General features: G+C 46.7%; 1 protein-coding gene across 3 annotated transcripts; it reads right to left on the minus strand.

The window, feature by feature from the left end:
- Positions 1–393: 393 nt before the first annotated feature.
- fermt1 (FERM domain containing kindlin 1) lies at positions 394–14,542 on the minus strand. 3 transcript variants are annotated; one of them, XM_064340769.1, is made up of 15 exons: positions 14,397–14,542; positions 10,764–10,922; positions 8,753–8,986; positions 7,984–8,118; positions 7,258–7,447; positions 6,644–6,746; positions 6,188–6,295; positions 4,766–4,897; positions 4,299–4,348; positions 3,405–3,529; positions 3,203–3,309; positions 2,709–2,933; positions 2,258–2,382; positions 1,706–1,847; positions 394–1,196 (listed from the first exon to the last, which is right to left on the minus strand). In XM_064340769.1, exons 2-15 carry the CDS (start codon positions 10,912–10,914, stop codon positions 1,023–1,025), a joined length of 2,001 nt encoding a protein of 666 aa, XP_064196839.1. In that variant the 5' UTR covers positions 10,915–10,922; positions 14,397–14,542; the 3' UTR covers positions 394–1,022. The 3 variants fall into 3 exon arrangements, with proteins under 3 accessions (XP_064196839.1, XP_064196836.1, XP_064196838.1); XM_064340766.1 differs by lacking the exon at positions 14,397–14,542 and adding an exon at positions 13,401–13,685; XM_064340768.1 differs by lacking the exon at positions 14,397–14,542 and adding an exon at positions 12,090–12,242.
- Positions 14,543–15,223: the final 681 nt, after the last annotated feature.

Here is a 15,223-nt window from a genome sequence, read left to right on the forward strand (position 1 = left end):
ACGCAATTTGTAAAAAAAAAAAAAAAAAAAATGACCAGTGCTTCTGCCGAAAAAATGTTGCCTGTGTTGCAGCTTTTGCATATACTTCTGCTGTCATCATATAGGAGGGAGTTCAGTGCCGTCACTGATTGTGAGAGTATTGAAACTGGCGATAGAGAAGAGGTATTTAACTAGGTATTGAATTGAAATCTCGCCATAAAAATAATTTTCAGTGCTTAATACTACTTACATGTAAAGTACGACTAGAACAGTTAAACTTGATTGAGAAAAGGTATGAAATCTGTGTATCTGTTACTAAAACTATTAAACCAATGCAGCAGCTTCTGGTGGATGACATTGACATTGCATTACTGGCAAATTTTGCATGCAAACAATGACTACCACACACACACATTTGTTTTCCAACAAAAATATCCAGTATTTTATTGGGAGTTTCAGTTTAAAGAACTTCTACAGGTTTTTTTTTGTAAACAAGAAAAGTAAATGCTCCATACACTGTCTTTTTTCCCATTTAAATGCTCTTCCAAAGTTAGGAAGATGAAAGGCTCAAACTCTTGAGAGACTCACTTACTATTGCAAATATAACATGATTAATGTCAGGAAAAATCCAACAATAAAAAACCATGAATAGAACGTGCCTGTGATATGAAATACTCACTGACCCTACCCAGATAAGCATGAATTCTGACAGTCAAATGTTCATACAATCTACCACTAGTAGCACATTCTGCTGTGAAAGTCCACAGGTATTTAATCATTAAACATGTTGTAACCTTTTCCTGTATTTACAAAGCCTGACTACATGCTCTTTAAAAAAAAAAAAAAAAAGAAAAAAAAAAAACTCAGTACACAAACTCATGCTCTGCGTAATGGCTTCACAAGACCCAGATAGAGAAGCACATATTTGGGACAACATCAGCTAATGTAGAACTACAACAGGCCCTGGCTGCTTGGTTCCACCAGAACATTCTGCCATCTTGGCATTTGGGGGGGGGCGTAGCCGACCGGGCAGTCGGACCGGCTCACTCTTGGCCGCCGGTGAGCTTGTGGAAGAGCTCCTCGTCGAGAGACTCGTTCTGGTCCTTGGAGCGGGTGGAGAGGAAGATGTAGCCGCCGATGTACTCGTGCACCACCTTGCAGTCGCAGCTCTGGCAGGAGAAGGCCACCGAGACGTTCTGGTCGAACTCGATGGCCACCTGGAAACGAAGCGGCACGGAGGGGGGGGGAGAAATCGCCCGTGAGAAACCGGAGTTTGAGTCCGGAAAGGTCGAAGGTGAAACCGATCGATTCAGCCAGCTCATCGCTCACTTAGGGAAATAACCGTTTCATTACAACTGGCTGTCTGTTCCCGCCAAAAACATTTTGATGTCGGTTCAGGCGTCTAATCAGCATTGGTCATAAAGGTCAATTTGATGTCGATTAGGCAAAAAAATTTTTTGACATTGGTAAATCAATGAGTACAAAGCACTGATCCTTTATGGGTAGTAAATATGGACGCAACATTAATCAGCCTTGTACCCACGACTATTTGGGGGGTTCAGTCAGTAACATTCTAAGACATTTTTCTAAAATGAAAATTCACCAGTCTCGTCTCCTCTGTTGATGCAGCTCTGACCTGAACTGCACTTTTAGGCACGTGAATGTGGGAAGTGCAGATCCGGAGGCGAGTAAAGGTGTGTGCAGGTGAGGGGAAGGAGGCGCTCACCTGTCGGATCTCCCAGTTGACGTTCCACTGCTTCATGTTGGAGAACCTCCAGGTGGTGAGGGGCAGGCCAGTGGACATGTCGATGCGGATCAGTCGGTTATGGGAGACCCCCAAAATCTCATCCTTCTTACTCCCCCTGAACCTGAGACACACAGACAGGCACACAAGCAGACATCACAGCCTAAACGTATGGACCAGAGCAGGTGTGGGGCAATTCATGTCCCTGGGGGCCAGGGTGTTGCACGTTTCTATTACCACCATTACCCTGGCTAAATGAGCTAACTGGCTACATACACCAACTGGTTCACTCAGAGATTAGATCACAGTGAAACGGTTCATATAAGGACACAAGAACAGTCTTCAGCTGTCATTCATGTGGTTATCAAGAAATGTAGCTAAAATGTCAGGTGGTGGAAATTCTAGGGCTAATTACTGTAAGGAAAGGCCAGAAACAGACGCAGCCCTCACTACTCACGTCCGGACTAGAGATCAAACAAACTGCAGTGATCGTCAAAACCATCGTCTGATAAAAAAAAGGCTGTCGGCAGTCACCTGACGATGTAGTAGCTGACTCCAAACTCGGGAAGGGACTGCCAGGCCTGTATGAACCTCATCTTCGCCTCCATCAGGGACAGCTGGGCGATGTTCTGATGCGCTTCCAGAATCCGACCCGTCAACTGGGACAGAACAGCAAAAGCACAGAGAGTTAGCCAACGACAATGCAGCACCCAACAAAAGCACAAAGAGTTAGCCAATGACAATGCAGCACCCAACAAAAGCACAGAGAGTTAGCCAATGAGCAGGCAGCGCCCCAGAGTTAGCCAATGAACAGGCGGCTCCCTACAAAGCACAAAGAGTTAGCCAATGACAATGCAGCAGTTTAATGAGAGGGAAGAGGTGCTAGGGGAAAGGGTGAGTCACAGGTAAGCAGGAGAGACACAGGTGAGCAGGTGATTCACGCACAGGTGCACAGACGTGCTACGTGCGGCGTACTCCCGCTCACCTGCTTGGTCTTGTATTTCTTGACGTATCGCGGTGAGACGAAGCACTCGGCGTTCATCTCCATGGAGTCCAGGTCCGGCGTGGCCTGGCCAGAAGAGGGCGCCAGACTCTTCATCTGCAGGAAGGCCTGGATGTTGCGCACCTCCGTGCGGTAGGAGCTGTAGGCCATCGTCTTGCCCTTGGAGGCCAGGATGCAGGCAGCTTTCCACTTCGCATACTGCGTCTCCTTCATGGCGACCAGAAAAGTACCATAGAGTTTACTATATCAACCCCCCACCTCAACCTCCAGTGACCTTATATGGTCAAAGGACAGATGTGACACACATAGTTTAATGCTCCCAAGCGCAATATATCCAGAGGTGGAAAATCCAGGTTCAGAAGGTACAAGTCCTCCCACCAGTGTTTTGTTCCAATCACCTTGTTTTGCTAATTTGCACAATCTTTCAGCCAGGAGGCAGAGCCAATCAGAGACGTCTCAGGTGAGGCGAGCCTTACGTTTTCGCAGCGCAGGTACACCTCGTTCATGCCGTCCGCCACCGGGAGCAGGAGTTTGATTCCGAACTTCCTGTCCGACACATTTACGTCGGGAACGACCTCACACCCTGCGAGAGCCGGTAAAAAAAAACCGTTAGAATCGCCATGGCGACTCTAAACACTGAGTGCGTTATGAATTGACGCGTGGAACTCCGGTTATGACCTCTTAAATGAAACTGCTCAATGGGCTCCCCGCTGGCCGCCTCCTTGTTCTTGTAATAGGAGATCGTGGTGTCTTTAAAAATGAACCAGTACTCCTTATAGGGCCGAAGGGTCAGCTTCTTGGGCCTGCAACAGAAAGACAAGTCAAGAGGGGGGTTTAATTTTTAATTTTTAAATTTTTAACCTTTATTTAAGCAGGAAATCCCTTGAGATTAAAATCTCTTTTTCGAGGGAGACCTGGCCAAGATAGCACACCGTTCATAACTTCATTGGCTTAGACGTGGCCTATGGAAATCCACTCTGCTCTCTCAGTGAAGTGAAGGAATAGAAATATGGGGATGTGTTTCTCCTCTGAGCCTCTAGATGGTGCTATAAGCATTCTGCATTTTGGTCAGGAGAACTTGTAGCAATGGCTTTCAGTGGATTTATGTGACTGGTGGAAATAAGTAAGCCCAGAGTCTCATTTTAATATTCATCTCATTTCCAAACATCACTGCCACAGCTACGCTGGTGATTGTTACCATGGCGATTGCTGATATAATTGTTATTGTGGATGTTGTTGCCATCTGCATGTATTTGCATGCATTGATTTGTTTGGCAGGCAGCGGTAACTTTGGAACACTTGCGTAACATTACAAGATACCGACGCATTATTCCATGATATTCCATATTCTATTTTCCAAATTGCAAACACAGAAGAAGCAAAATATGAAAATGTTAATATCAAAGCACCATAGTGCTCAATCACTAAATCATATGCTGAGTGAGAACCTGTCGATAACTAGAGATTATTAAAGCGGGCTAACTGCTCTAGCACTTTGCATATGCGTTTCCCTGAGCAATGCTAAGCTACTGCAGGACTCAGGGTTAGCCGTCGGGCTAACTCAAAGCTCACCTGAACAGCTTCAGGGTGTCGGTCAGCTTTGGAATGTCTGTAATATCTTCCTACAAAGAGAATAAAAGCGGAGTCAGGTTTCCTGCTCTCATGACATCATGCATGGAGCCGGCCAATCAACAGCTTATACCTGTGGTGTGCGCAGGGCAAAAGTTTTCTTCTCAAAGCAACAATGATCTGGACTCCCAGCAGCACATAGACACACAGCTTCTCTAACAATGCAGAGCTGCGTCTACATTAAACCAAGCCGGCTAGCTTACATGCACAAACATTACACTAATAATATATTACTAACATCCTACTTAGTTTTTGTGTTATAGGGCAAAATGGCAAGAGTATTTTCAAATACATGACTACATTATTAGACTATTTTTCTCCTTTAGTGAGTTGCATCCAATCAAGTGATACGGCACTATAATAATCAAATAGATGATAAACAAATGCTGCATATACGTTGCCGCTCATACCAGCATTCTGTCTGTGTTTCCTCCCTCCAGAGTCACTTCCAGGTTGGAGAGCGCCGCTTCCACCTCGTCGATGTCCGGCTCGTTGGAGTAGTCCAGCGGTTCGGACGACATGGTCAGCTTACAGATGTGGTACTGAAATAAACAGAGCGCGTGCACACCATGAACCCGCAAACTCACAAACAGCACATACTGCCGCTCCATTCATTCATTCATCAGAACCAGTTTTCAACTAAATCCAGGCTTCAGGGTGAGTGAGGGAGAGGTTCAGGGGTGAGTGTGTGAATGTGTGAGTGGTTCAGGGATGAGTGTGTGAATGTGTGAGCGGTTCAGGGGTGAGTGTGTCAGCGGTTCAGGGGTGAGTGTGTATTCAGGGGTGAGTGTGTGAGAGGTTCAGGGGTGAGTTTGTGAATATGTGAGCGGTTCAGGGGTGAGTGTGTCAGCGGTTCAGGGGTGAGTGTGTGAGCGGTTCAGGGTGAGTGTCAGCGGTTCAGGGGTGAGTATTTGAGTGATTCAGGGATGAGTGTGTGAGAGGATCAGGGATGAGTGTGTGAGCGGTTCAGGGGTGAGTGTGTGAATGTGTGAGCGATTCAGGGGTGAGTATGTGAGCGATTCAGGGGTGAGTGTGTGAGAGGTTCAGGGGTGAGTATGTGAGTGATTCAGGGATGAGTGTGTGAGAGGTTCAGGGATGAGTGTGTGAGCGGTTCAGGGGTGAGTGTGTGAATGTGTGAGCGATTCAGGGGTGAGTATGTGAGCGATTCAGGGGTGAGTGTGTGAGAGGTTCAGGGGTGAGTGTGTGAGCAGTTCAGGGGTGAGTGTGTGAATGTGTGAGCGATTCAGGGGTGAGTATGTGAGCGATTCAGGGGTGAGTGTGTGAGAGGTTCAGGGGTGAGTGTGTGAGCAGTTCAGGGGTGAGTGTGTGAGCAGTTCAGGGGTGAGTGTGTGAGATGCGAGGGCTGCTCTGCTCTGGTGAAGCGATCCGCGTGTCAGCGCCTGTCCTGACTCCTTTCTGCCGGAGGGAGAGACCAAACCGGTTCTACAGTAGAGCGAAAATCCTGCTCCTGCAGGGACACATATTACTCTCCCCACCCAGAGCAGGGCAGGTAAAACCCCTTCTACTGCCAAACACAGGGCTCACGGCTACAGCAACTGCACGTCTGCAGATTTAACTCCAGTCCTGGAGGGCCGCAGCGTCTGCCGGTTTAACTCCAGTCCTGGAGGGCCGCAGTGTCTGCGGGTTTAACTCCAGTCCTGGAGGGCCGCAGTGCCTGCGGGTTTAACTCCAGTCCTGGAGGGCCGCAGTGTCTGCAGGTTTAACTCCAGTCCTGGAGGGCCGCAGCGTCTGCAGGTTTAACTCCAGTCTTGGAGGGGGCACCCCGTCTGCAGGGTTTACCCTGATTTTCCAGGAGGTTCTGGGGTCGGTACCTGGAGGGACGCGAACATCAGCATCTCCTCCTCTGTGCAGTCCACCTCCTCCAGGAGCACAGTCCAGCGCGCCTGCTCATACAGCTGGTTTATCCGCACCGCGTCATACTGGGGGGGGGGGGGGGGAGAGAGAGGGAGGCAAAGAGAGAGGGAGAGAGGGTAGAGAGACATAGAGAGAGGGAGAGAAAGAGAACAGGATTTACTCCCGCTCAAACACACCACAGCATGGTTGCTTTCATTGTCTCTCCCAGGTACAATGTGCTGCCTTTTTCACTGTGACTGGCTGTGTAAGACATTAAGTAAGGCTGTGGATCATGAATACATTGGTTGATAATGAATACAGTTGGGGACAATGAATTAATATAGTTGGGGATAATGAGTAGGGTTGTGGATGGTGAGTATGGATGAGGATAATGAGTATGGTAATGGATAATGAGCAGAGGAGTGGTCCCTCACTTTTGGGTTGAGGTCAAAGAAGCAGTGGTACTTGAATCGCAGTAGCAGTTTTTCCTCCTCCTGGATGCCTTGTTCCATTAAGGATCGCGATGAATCCAGCCACCTGCGAAATACAACATCCTGTCACATGACACGCTTCAGTGCTCTTGACTTTCTGTCACATGACATGCTCCTGTTACCACGACTTCCTGTCACATGACATTCTCCTGTGACCACAGCTTCCTGTCACATGACATGCTACTGTGACCACAGATTCCACTTAACCATGTAACTGGCCCATTCCCCTCATTAAGAGTTGATTGGCTGGAGTCTAACTAAGTGCTGATTGGCTGGCGTCTCTCTCTAAGAGCCGGTTGGTTAGTCTCCCTCACGAAGAGCTGATTGTGTAGTGTCTCTCACTAAGAGCTGATTGGCTAGTGTCTCTCTCTAAGAGTTGATTGGCTAGTCTCTCTCTCTAAGAACTGACTGGCTGGTGTCTCTCTCTGAGAGCTGACTGGCTGGTGTCTCTCTCTAAGAGCTGATTGGCTAGTGTCTTTCTCTAAGAGCTGATTGGCTAGTGTCTCTCTCTAAGTGCTGACTGGCTGGTGTCTCTCTCTGAGAGCTGATTGGCTCACCCGGCGTTGATAGCGGTCTTGTCCGTGAGGCTGAGGGGCTGGTAGAGCTTGGCCAGCTCAGCGGGGGGCAGGTTGGGCTGGCTGGTGGTCAGGGGGTTGTCCCCAAACCACAGACTGGTGGCCGAGGCGGGCGTCCCGTTCTCCGGGTCGTACGTGGGGATCATGGTCTTACTGTAGAGCCCGGGGCTGCCTGGAAACAGCACGCGTGTCAGACGCATCCACAGCCAATCAGCAGCTATTTCACACGTGTCAGACGCATCCACAGCCAATCAGCAGCTATTTCACACGTGTCAGACGCATCCACAGCCAATCAGCAGCTATTTACACACTTACTCATTTGATAGATGCACCTCTATAGGAGGACATACAATACCATGAAATTAAAGAAATGAATTGCAGGTACATTAAGCACAGCCAATAAGCCAGAAAGTGAGTTTCATCAAACATTTAAACATTATATCTCTTAAAACGCAACCAACCAACAATGCACAAAGCTATAAAGAAGGTTATATATATAAAGACTACGATATCAGACCAAAGTGCAGGAATTAAATATTTCACTTCAGTTAAAAATTAAACTGTGCAGCACCTGTTTTAAAAGTGAAAGTGAAAGAAGGTGAGTAATTTGTCACCTGAGTTTTCAGTATTTGTGTATGTATGTGTGTGTGTGTGTGTGTGTGCCTGTATGCCTCCCCCCATGTGAGCCCACACGCGCGTGCGTGTCACCTGACATTCCCCCAATGGCGTCCATGTCCAGGATGTCCTCCATGGCCTGGTCTCTGTTCTTGTCTTTTTTCTTCTTCTTCTTGGACGGGTCGTCGGGCGGTCTCAGGAGGGACAGTTCCTCCGCCCTTCGGATGTCTGGGGGGGGAAAAAATCAGTTAAACTTGTTAAAAATGGTGAGCTGGTCACCCAAACAGGGAAACCGTAACACCACAGGCCTGTAGCTGAACATATGCGCTTCATGCCTATGGAAACCAGCAAGGCATTCTGGGAAAGAGCAGAAAGATATGGGACAGTGGTGAGCTCAGTGAAAAGCATCTGTGAGTGAAGCCTTGCATGTCTGGGCCCGTTCAGGAGAGTGAAACTCGCCCTCTGATGTGTCCTTCAGACCGAGCTTCACACACAGCTCAGTCCAGGGGCTACTGATTGAAATAGTTTTGTTTGACAGTTTGCCCTCCTTATATATCTTTTCACTTTAACTGTGATTTTGAGTTAAAATTTCACCTCACCCTTATTGAGTACTTACTCAGAGCTGTGTAACGCTGTGTTGCGGTGTTCAGTACTTACTCAGAGCTGTGTAATGCTGTGTTGCGGTGTTCAGTATTCACTCAGAGCTGTGTAACTCAGTGTTGCGGTGTTCAGTACTCACTCAGAGCTGTGTAACGCTGTGTTGCGGTGTTCAGTACTCACTCAGAGCTGTGTAACTCAGTGTTGCGGTGTTCAGTACTCACTCAGAGCTGTGTAACGCTGTGTTGTGGTGTTCAGTACTCACTCAGAACCCTGCAGACGTCGGCCACAGTTTTGAAGACCACGGCAGAGTAGCTGACGCTCAGCTTGATGGTCTTCATGTTGGGCAGCTGCAGGCACAGGGGCTTGTGCTGGGGGGTGTAGTACAGGGTGGCGTCGGCCTGGACCCCATACTTATCCAGCGTCCAGTGGGTCTTCAGCAGCCAGCAGTTCTTCTGCTCCCACCACAGCGCATAATCCGACCAATCCTGGGGAGCCTCTGCACACAAAGTGGCCAATCAGCACCCGCGCTTCCTCTGTACTTCCTTATTCTCCTCAGATTCAAAATGGGGTTACAGCAGACTGTCACACGCCTATTTATCCCTGGTGCCAAAGGTAATTCAGGATGAAGGTAATTCAATGCATCCTGGGCCATGTCCAAAACAGCTTACTTGTCTACTACTGAGTATGCAAGTTGAATCACTTTACTTGTCAATGGGAGTGAGTGTGTGTGTGCAATTAAGAGTGCAATAAAGAGGCTCATCTCACGATTGTACCCAAGAATGAAACCAAAAGAGTGTGTGGCCCCTAACGTTTTTTACGGGCTAGCCTTGTTGACTGCTCACAAAGTCACACACATCAAAAACATTCTCCCGGAGAAAAGATGTGAACATTTCCACAGAGAGGCCCACAGCCCGAGCACTGACACCCCCCTCCCACTCCCCCCCTCTCCCCTCAGGGAGGCCGGAGGTCCCGGGGGAGTGGAATTCGACACGCAGCAGTTTGGGTGGAAACACACGCAGCTCACGGGCACATTAAATCCCGTCTAATGGGGGAAAGGAAGAGGCCCCATGCTGAATGGGCACATTAGACAGCCTTTACTGCCCAGCTTTACAGCCCAGCTTGCTGCTGTAATTTAAACATGTCTCTGGCAGATGCAGGTTTTGTGCAGGAGGGGGCGGGAGACAGAAAGATTACAGGTCCAGAGGGGAATTCAGACAGGGTGGGGCACCTCCTCCTACTGATGGAGTAAGTGTGGCTCTGTGAACCCCAGCGTCTTAATGGCTGGGGCCATCTTGTGTCATCAGTGACGTGGACCAATGACAGTGCTTGCTGTGCAGAACAAAGTCTTTTGATTGGTGGTCGGTGGTTGGAAACAGTGTAGCTAGCACCCATCCCAGGGCCTGTTAGCCTGCACCCTCAATTTAGGACAAACTGTGACTCAACAGGAAATAGAGAATAGTGTTCCAGTGTATGGAATCAGTAAGTTATTTTGATGACTAAATAACCCACCCATCCATCCATCCATCCATTATCTTATTCCCGGTCAGGGTTGCGGGGGGGCTGAAGCCTATCCCAGCATGCACCGGGCTAAATAACCAATTATTTAATTGTTACATTACTGTGATCATGTTTCACCACTCTTCTAAACTACTACTATTATTATATGCCCAAGCCTCTTATCTGAGCTTGGGCACAAACTGCAGGCCTTGGGCTGCACCTCCCCCACCTGGGGCAGCAGGCCGCAGGTGAACTGGTCAGCAGGTGAACAGATGAACAACGCTACCTGGCCCAGAGCTTTGAGCTGGAACACAGGATAAACATGGGTGTGTCTGTGTGTTTGAACAAGGTCCCCTTTCTTTTACACACTGACTGGCCAATCTGTATCTCACTCACACAGTAAAGCACACACACACACTCACACTATATGACCACAGGTATCTGGACACCCCTTGGTCTGGGGCTGTTTTTCATGGTTTGGGCAAGGCCTCTTAATTCCAGTGAAGGCAAATCTTAATGCTGCAGCAAACATTCACATTCTAGATGATTCTATTCCTGTTTAGAATGTGATTGTATGCAGTTTGGTCATGTATATATAGTAGTGCATTTATACAGCTTTAGGCTATATATATACACTACTTTGAAATATACTTAACATTACATATTATTACATTTATATTTAAGTTCAATATACTGCAGTGTATTACATTTCTGTAAGAGGACCCAAAGTGAAATAAGGGAAACGGGGGGGGGAAGGGGTTACGTGACGGACTCACTGATTTTCTCCACCAGTTTGAGCATGAGTCCGCCGATGTGCAGCTTCCCCTCCACCCGCAGCTTGAACTTCATGCCCTCCTCCCCGCTCCTCTGCTCCACGTGCACCGTGAGCTCCCACGAAGTCTTCCCGTACTCCGCCGCCGTAATCATGGTCCCACCTGCAACACGGGCACAATAAGCAGGGTTCCACCTGCAACCCGGGCACAGGAACCCGCTAAGCATCGCGCACGTCCAGCTCAGGCGGAACTGACACATCAGGGGAGATAACAGGCCTGGTTTGGTGGTGCAGTGTAAAGGAGACACAGAGCTAATGCGGTGTTATGTTATAGGCGCTGTGATATATTGGTTGACAGTAAGTCCTAGAACAACTGTGGCTGTACATTTTACACACTGTAATCCAGCACCAGAAACTTGCTATCTTGTAAACCTCTTGGAAGTAAGCAGAGAGGATAGAATGAAAGCAGGAGTTGAATATCTGGGCAGTCTTTAAAATCTGTGGTGTGACCACACTGTTCCCTTGTAATGGGTGTGGCTACAGTGGAACTAGGTCTTGATCAGGTACTATGATGTCATAAAGCTCCTCTCCTTTCAGGCCAGTTCTGTTACTTTTATCATTGATCAGCCATGGATTTAACTATGCAGCACACCCCAGTTCTAAAACATACTTTGTCAAGCTCCAAGGTTTTAACGGGTTTATTAAAAAATAAAATAAATAAATTAAATTAAATGTATTGTCGTTGCACTTGAATACTGAAGTCAACTCATTACACCAATGAAAAAAAACTGCCAAATGTAACAAACCATTGATTCTCCACACAACTGCATGTGGGATCAAAAAAGCTTATCCTTCGAACGTGTCGGCTGGTAACAGTTTGCTTTTGTAAAAAAAAAAAAAAGAGCAGACATCTTTTTGCAAGTTAAATGAGATAACCTGCATGCTGTGTAATAACCACCATTACAGAGCCTTTCCTGTTGTTACAGTTTACGAGCACCGCTGTTCAGCATGTGGGTCATCTAATTATAAAGCTAAAGAAGAAAGCCCCCCACCCCCCACAGAAGGAAACTCACACCCAGAGTAAAGCAGATAGGGACTGCGAAGCCTACAGACATCGCAGCACAACAATGGTATTCAGGGCGTGTAGGAACATGAGCCGCGCAAATCAGTGTCCCTACCTGAATACCTGCTGCCTCGCGCTTAGCATTGTTGAACACAGGCACACAAAGTGAACAATGCAGGATACCTGCTCTCTCGCGCGTACGGTCTAAACACAGGTTATTATTAATAATAATAATAATAATAATAATAATAAAACTGAATACTGAACCTTCTGGATTACGCTTAGCATTGGCTAAACGCGAGTAAAGTAGTGTAGAGGATGTGCGCCAAACGCATTTCTGCAGCACTAATCAGTGTAAATACATTATGAGGTTCTGATCTGTAGTGCAGGGCTCGATTTGTCGGAGTTGCAGGTACCACGCAGCACATTGCCAAGAAACCGTGATATGTTATAATTTTCAGTGACACACAGCTGAGCATAATTTATGTTCATTGGTTTCACAGACGGGGTGCAGTGATAATTGATATCGTGTGCTTATCATTTCCCTAAATCCACGAACTTGCACACGAAGTAGTTTCCTCGCTGAAATTATTGCTAAGGAATTTAACATGTATTCCTCCAAGTAATTCAAGTTTTCATCCGCACGTATGCATAGCTCGAGAGCACGAAGTTTTAAAGTTTGTCAAAATACAGGCCTGCAGGGCTAACAAACGCCGTGAATCCACGCCCTCGACTACAGACGTCTGACAGAGCGGTGCCGCCATGGATCCCACCGCGGCACACTCGCCAAACCATAACACCATTTTGTGCAGGATAACTCGCGAGGAACTCCTGTTTTACAGAAACTTGGCCCACACACGTTTCAAGAAGAAATAGAATTCCACGGGTGAACTCTTCAAAATGTTAACAAATTATCTATTTCAGGGAAAACCAAGACAAGTGAAATATACTCGATTTATAAATAAGAGTAGCCTGCGTGTGTAGTCATTTTGCTTTGCTGCGCCTTTACGCGTCTTTTAAAACGCTTAAGTACAAACAATGCGTTGCTGTCATATAAATTCAAACTCTATTGCTGTACGTCAAGTTGTCTCAGTAGCCAATCCACCGAACGCAACGGGCCTTTGTCATTATACAACATCTACAGCAAAACCATATTTTGGCTTTTTTTCTCCTTAAATACTATTTTTGTACAATGTAAAGGCGTGAAAAAGCAAACCGTAATTAAAGCCATTGTTCGACGCTGGGAAAGTAACTTAATGCGCATATACTTTGGACTAGAGCTATGTAATTTTAAAAGAATTACATAAATAACATTTAGTATATGAAACAGTACCTTTTCGCCGCAGTTTCCGTCGCGTCGGTTATACCTTTAAGAAAACGGCAACAACACCCGGACACACTGTTGTAAACAATCGCAATACCTGACCCTCTGCATGTACGTTACAGTAGGCTACATCAAGGCGTTAAAAGTTCACATGAACAAAAAGCTTTGAATATTTCACAGAGATATGGTATACAGACTCAAAATAGTTATATAAAAAAGGTTACAATAGTATTTAACCACATCTTAAGACCCACCTTAATGTAAACCCGTCTCTCTCCAAATGCCGAAGCGTACCTGATTCTTTTCTCTTTTTTTTTTTGAGGAAGTGGAGCCCGCGGTGAGACGCGCGTGAGTCAGAATCCGCCCTGTCTGCACAGGTAAAGTGGTGCAGCTGAAGTGCGCGTGGTCAGAAACTCACTGCCGCGGGAGTATCAGAGGCTACTGCGCCCGAGCGCGTGAATGTGCTGAAACAGCCCCCGCGAGCAGTGTCTGCTGGGGGCCGATCTGTATCGTATCCTGGCCCTATCAGTAAATATCGACTGTCTGACATCGGCATTCTTACACACAGCTGCCTTAAACGCTGTCTCGAGTGTGAATTGTAGCTATGATGATGATGCTTCCGTGACTGACATTATTGGAATGAACCCTTTATTTAGAATTGAGCATTGCGACCCCGAGTGAACTCACTCAAAAACCGAGCGCACGGATTGCAAAATTTCGCACAGGGATTGCGAAACGTTTTTTTTTTTTTCGCCTAGCGTACCTAGTGGGGACTCCGTACCATGCCATGGTATTTCGATTTTTGAAACATATAATGCTTATAATTCCCAATATAATTCATTTTAAACTATCTAAGTAATGTATCCAGCTGTCTGTATGAAAAGTAGGATATTAAAAAGTTTTCTTGTGTTTCTGTACACTGTTATCGCCCCACCTGAGAAACGGGTGTGCTGATAGGTGAGCAGTAATTAAGCACACCAGAGTATTATGGTTAGGGAACTGGGCCGGGTCGATTCCCAGGCAGGACACTGTCGTTGTGCCCCTGCGCAAAGTACTTATCCTGAATTGCCACAGTTAATGTCCAGCTGTGTAAATTGATACTATGTAAAAAGTTGGAAAGTTGGTTAAACGATAAGACCGTTTACTCATCACAGAAGGTGCGGAGGTCGCTCTGGATAAGAGCGTCTGCTAAATGCGCTGTATTGCAATGTATTGCACTGCGCGTCACAGTGACCAGCCTACTGAATCACCTGTTATCCTGTCGGAGATGCGGTTCGCTGATTCATATTCTTGATTCCATTAGTCATTCCATCCTCAGTTTATGCGTGCAGGGAATCATGATTTTGAAATCGTTTCCCTGTGCGTCCTGACAGTCCGGCCGGTTGTCCCAACTTCAGAATAACTTATTTAATTCCACAGCACAGAGGACATACAATACGTCCTGGTCCCACGGAGTCACGGTAATGATTAACCTAAAATATGGGCGCAGGAGATTGGCGTAATTATATTTTTATGAAACTCAAAAAAAAAATCTAGGTAATGCTTCCACCTGCTGGTTATTTCACGAACCGTCGCTACGACTTTTTCACCACAATGACATGATCTCTGACGAGGAGACGTCGGTGGTTAGTCAGTTCCAAATAAGCTACGTCTGTCTGTGGCGAAGTGGTTTGTCTGATCTACACATCCCCCAAATAGCGCCAAAGCTTTTTAGGGGTTTAATAATTGTAATCAAATATTGAGTACCGATTCTCGGTTACTGTACTCGGTTACTGTATCTGTGAACAGTGTGTCTCTACGTTTTAAAAAAATGTCATTGCTTACTGATTAACCTGTTAATCAATCAAATCAGTTTGGTGTAATTCAGCCCCAGCTGATCAGTGAAGCAGTATGCAATCAGAGAGTGGCCGTGGGATTCTTTCATACTCATCCTCAGCTGAATGTGTAAGTCTTAGAATTCGTTTTAAGGTAAAAGGTTTTTTTTTTTTTTAAAGTTTTTCCATTCAAACACGTCTGATGAACAAGCCAGATGTAAGCTGATACGGAGCGCCTCGAGCCCTGCAGATTTTCTACACAG

The sequence above is a fragment of the Anguilla rostrata genome, chromosome 6, assembly GCF_018555375.3.
Source record: "Anguilla rostrata isolate EN2019 chromosome 6, ASM1855537v3, whole genome shotgun sequence".
Lineage (NCBI taxonomy): Eukaryota > Metazoa > Chordata > Actinopteri > Anguilliformes > Anguillidae > Anguilla > Anguilla rostrata.

Excerpts from the sequence above, each read along its gene's own strand:
- fermt1 (XM_064340769.1), bottom strand. The coding sequence starts at position 10,914 with ATGATTACGGCGGCGGAGTACGGGAAGACTTCGTGGGAGCTCACGGTG. Across the intron at positions 4,349-4,765 it reads GAAACACAGACAGAATGCTG|GAAGATATTACAGACATTCC; the intron begins GTATGAGCGGCA and ends TTCTCTTTGTAG. Across the intron at positions 1,848-2,257 it reads GTCAGCTACTACATCGTCAG|GTTCAGGGGGAGTAAGAAGG; the intron begins GTGACTGCCGAC and ends TGTGTGTCTCAG.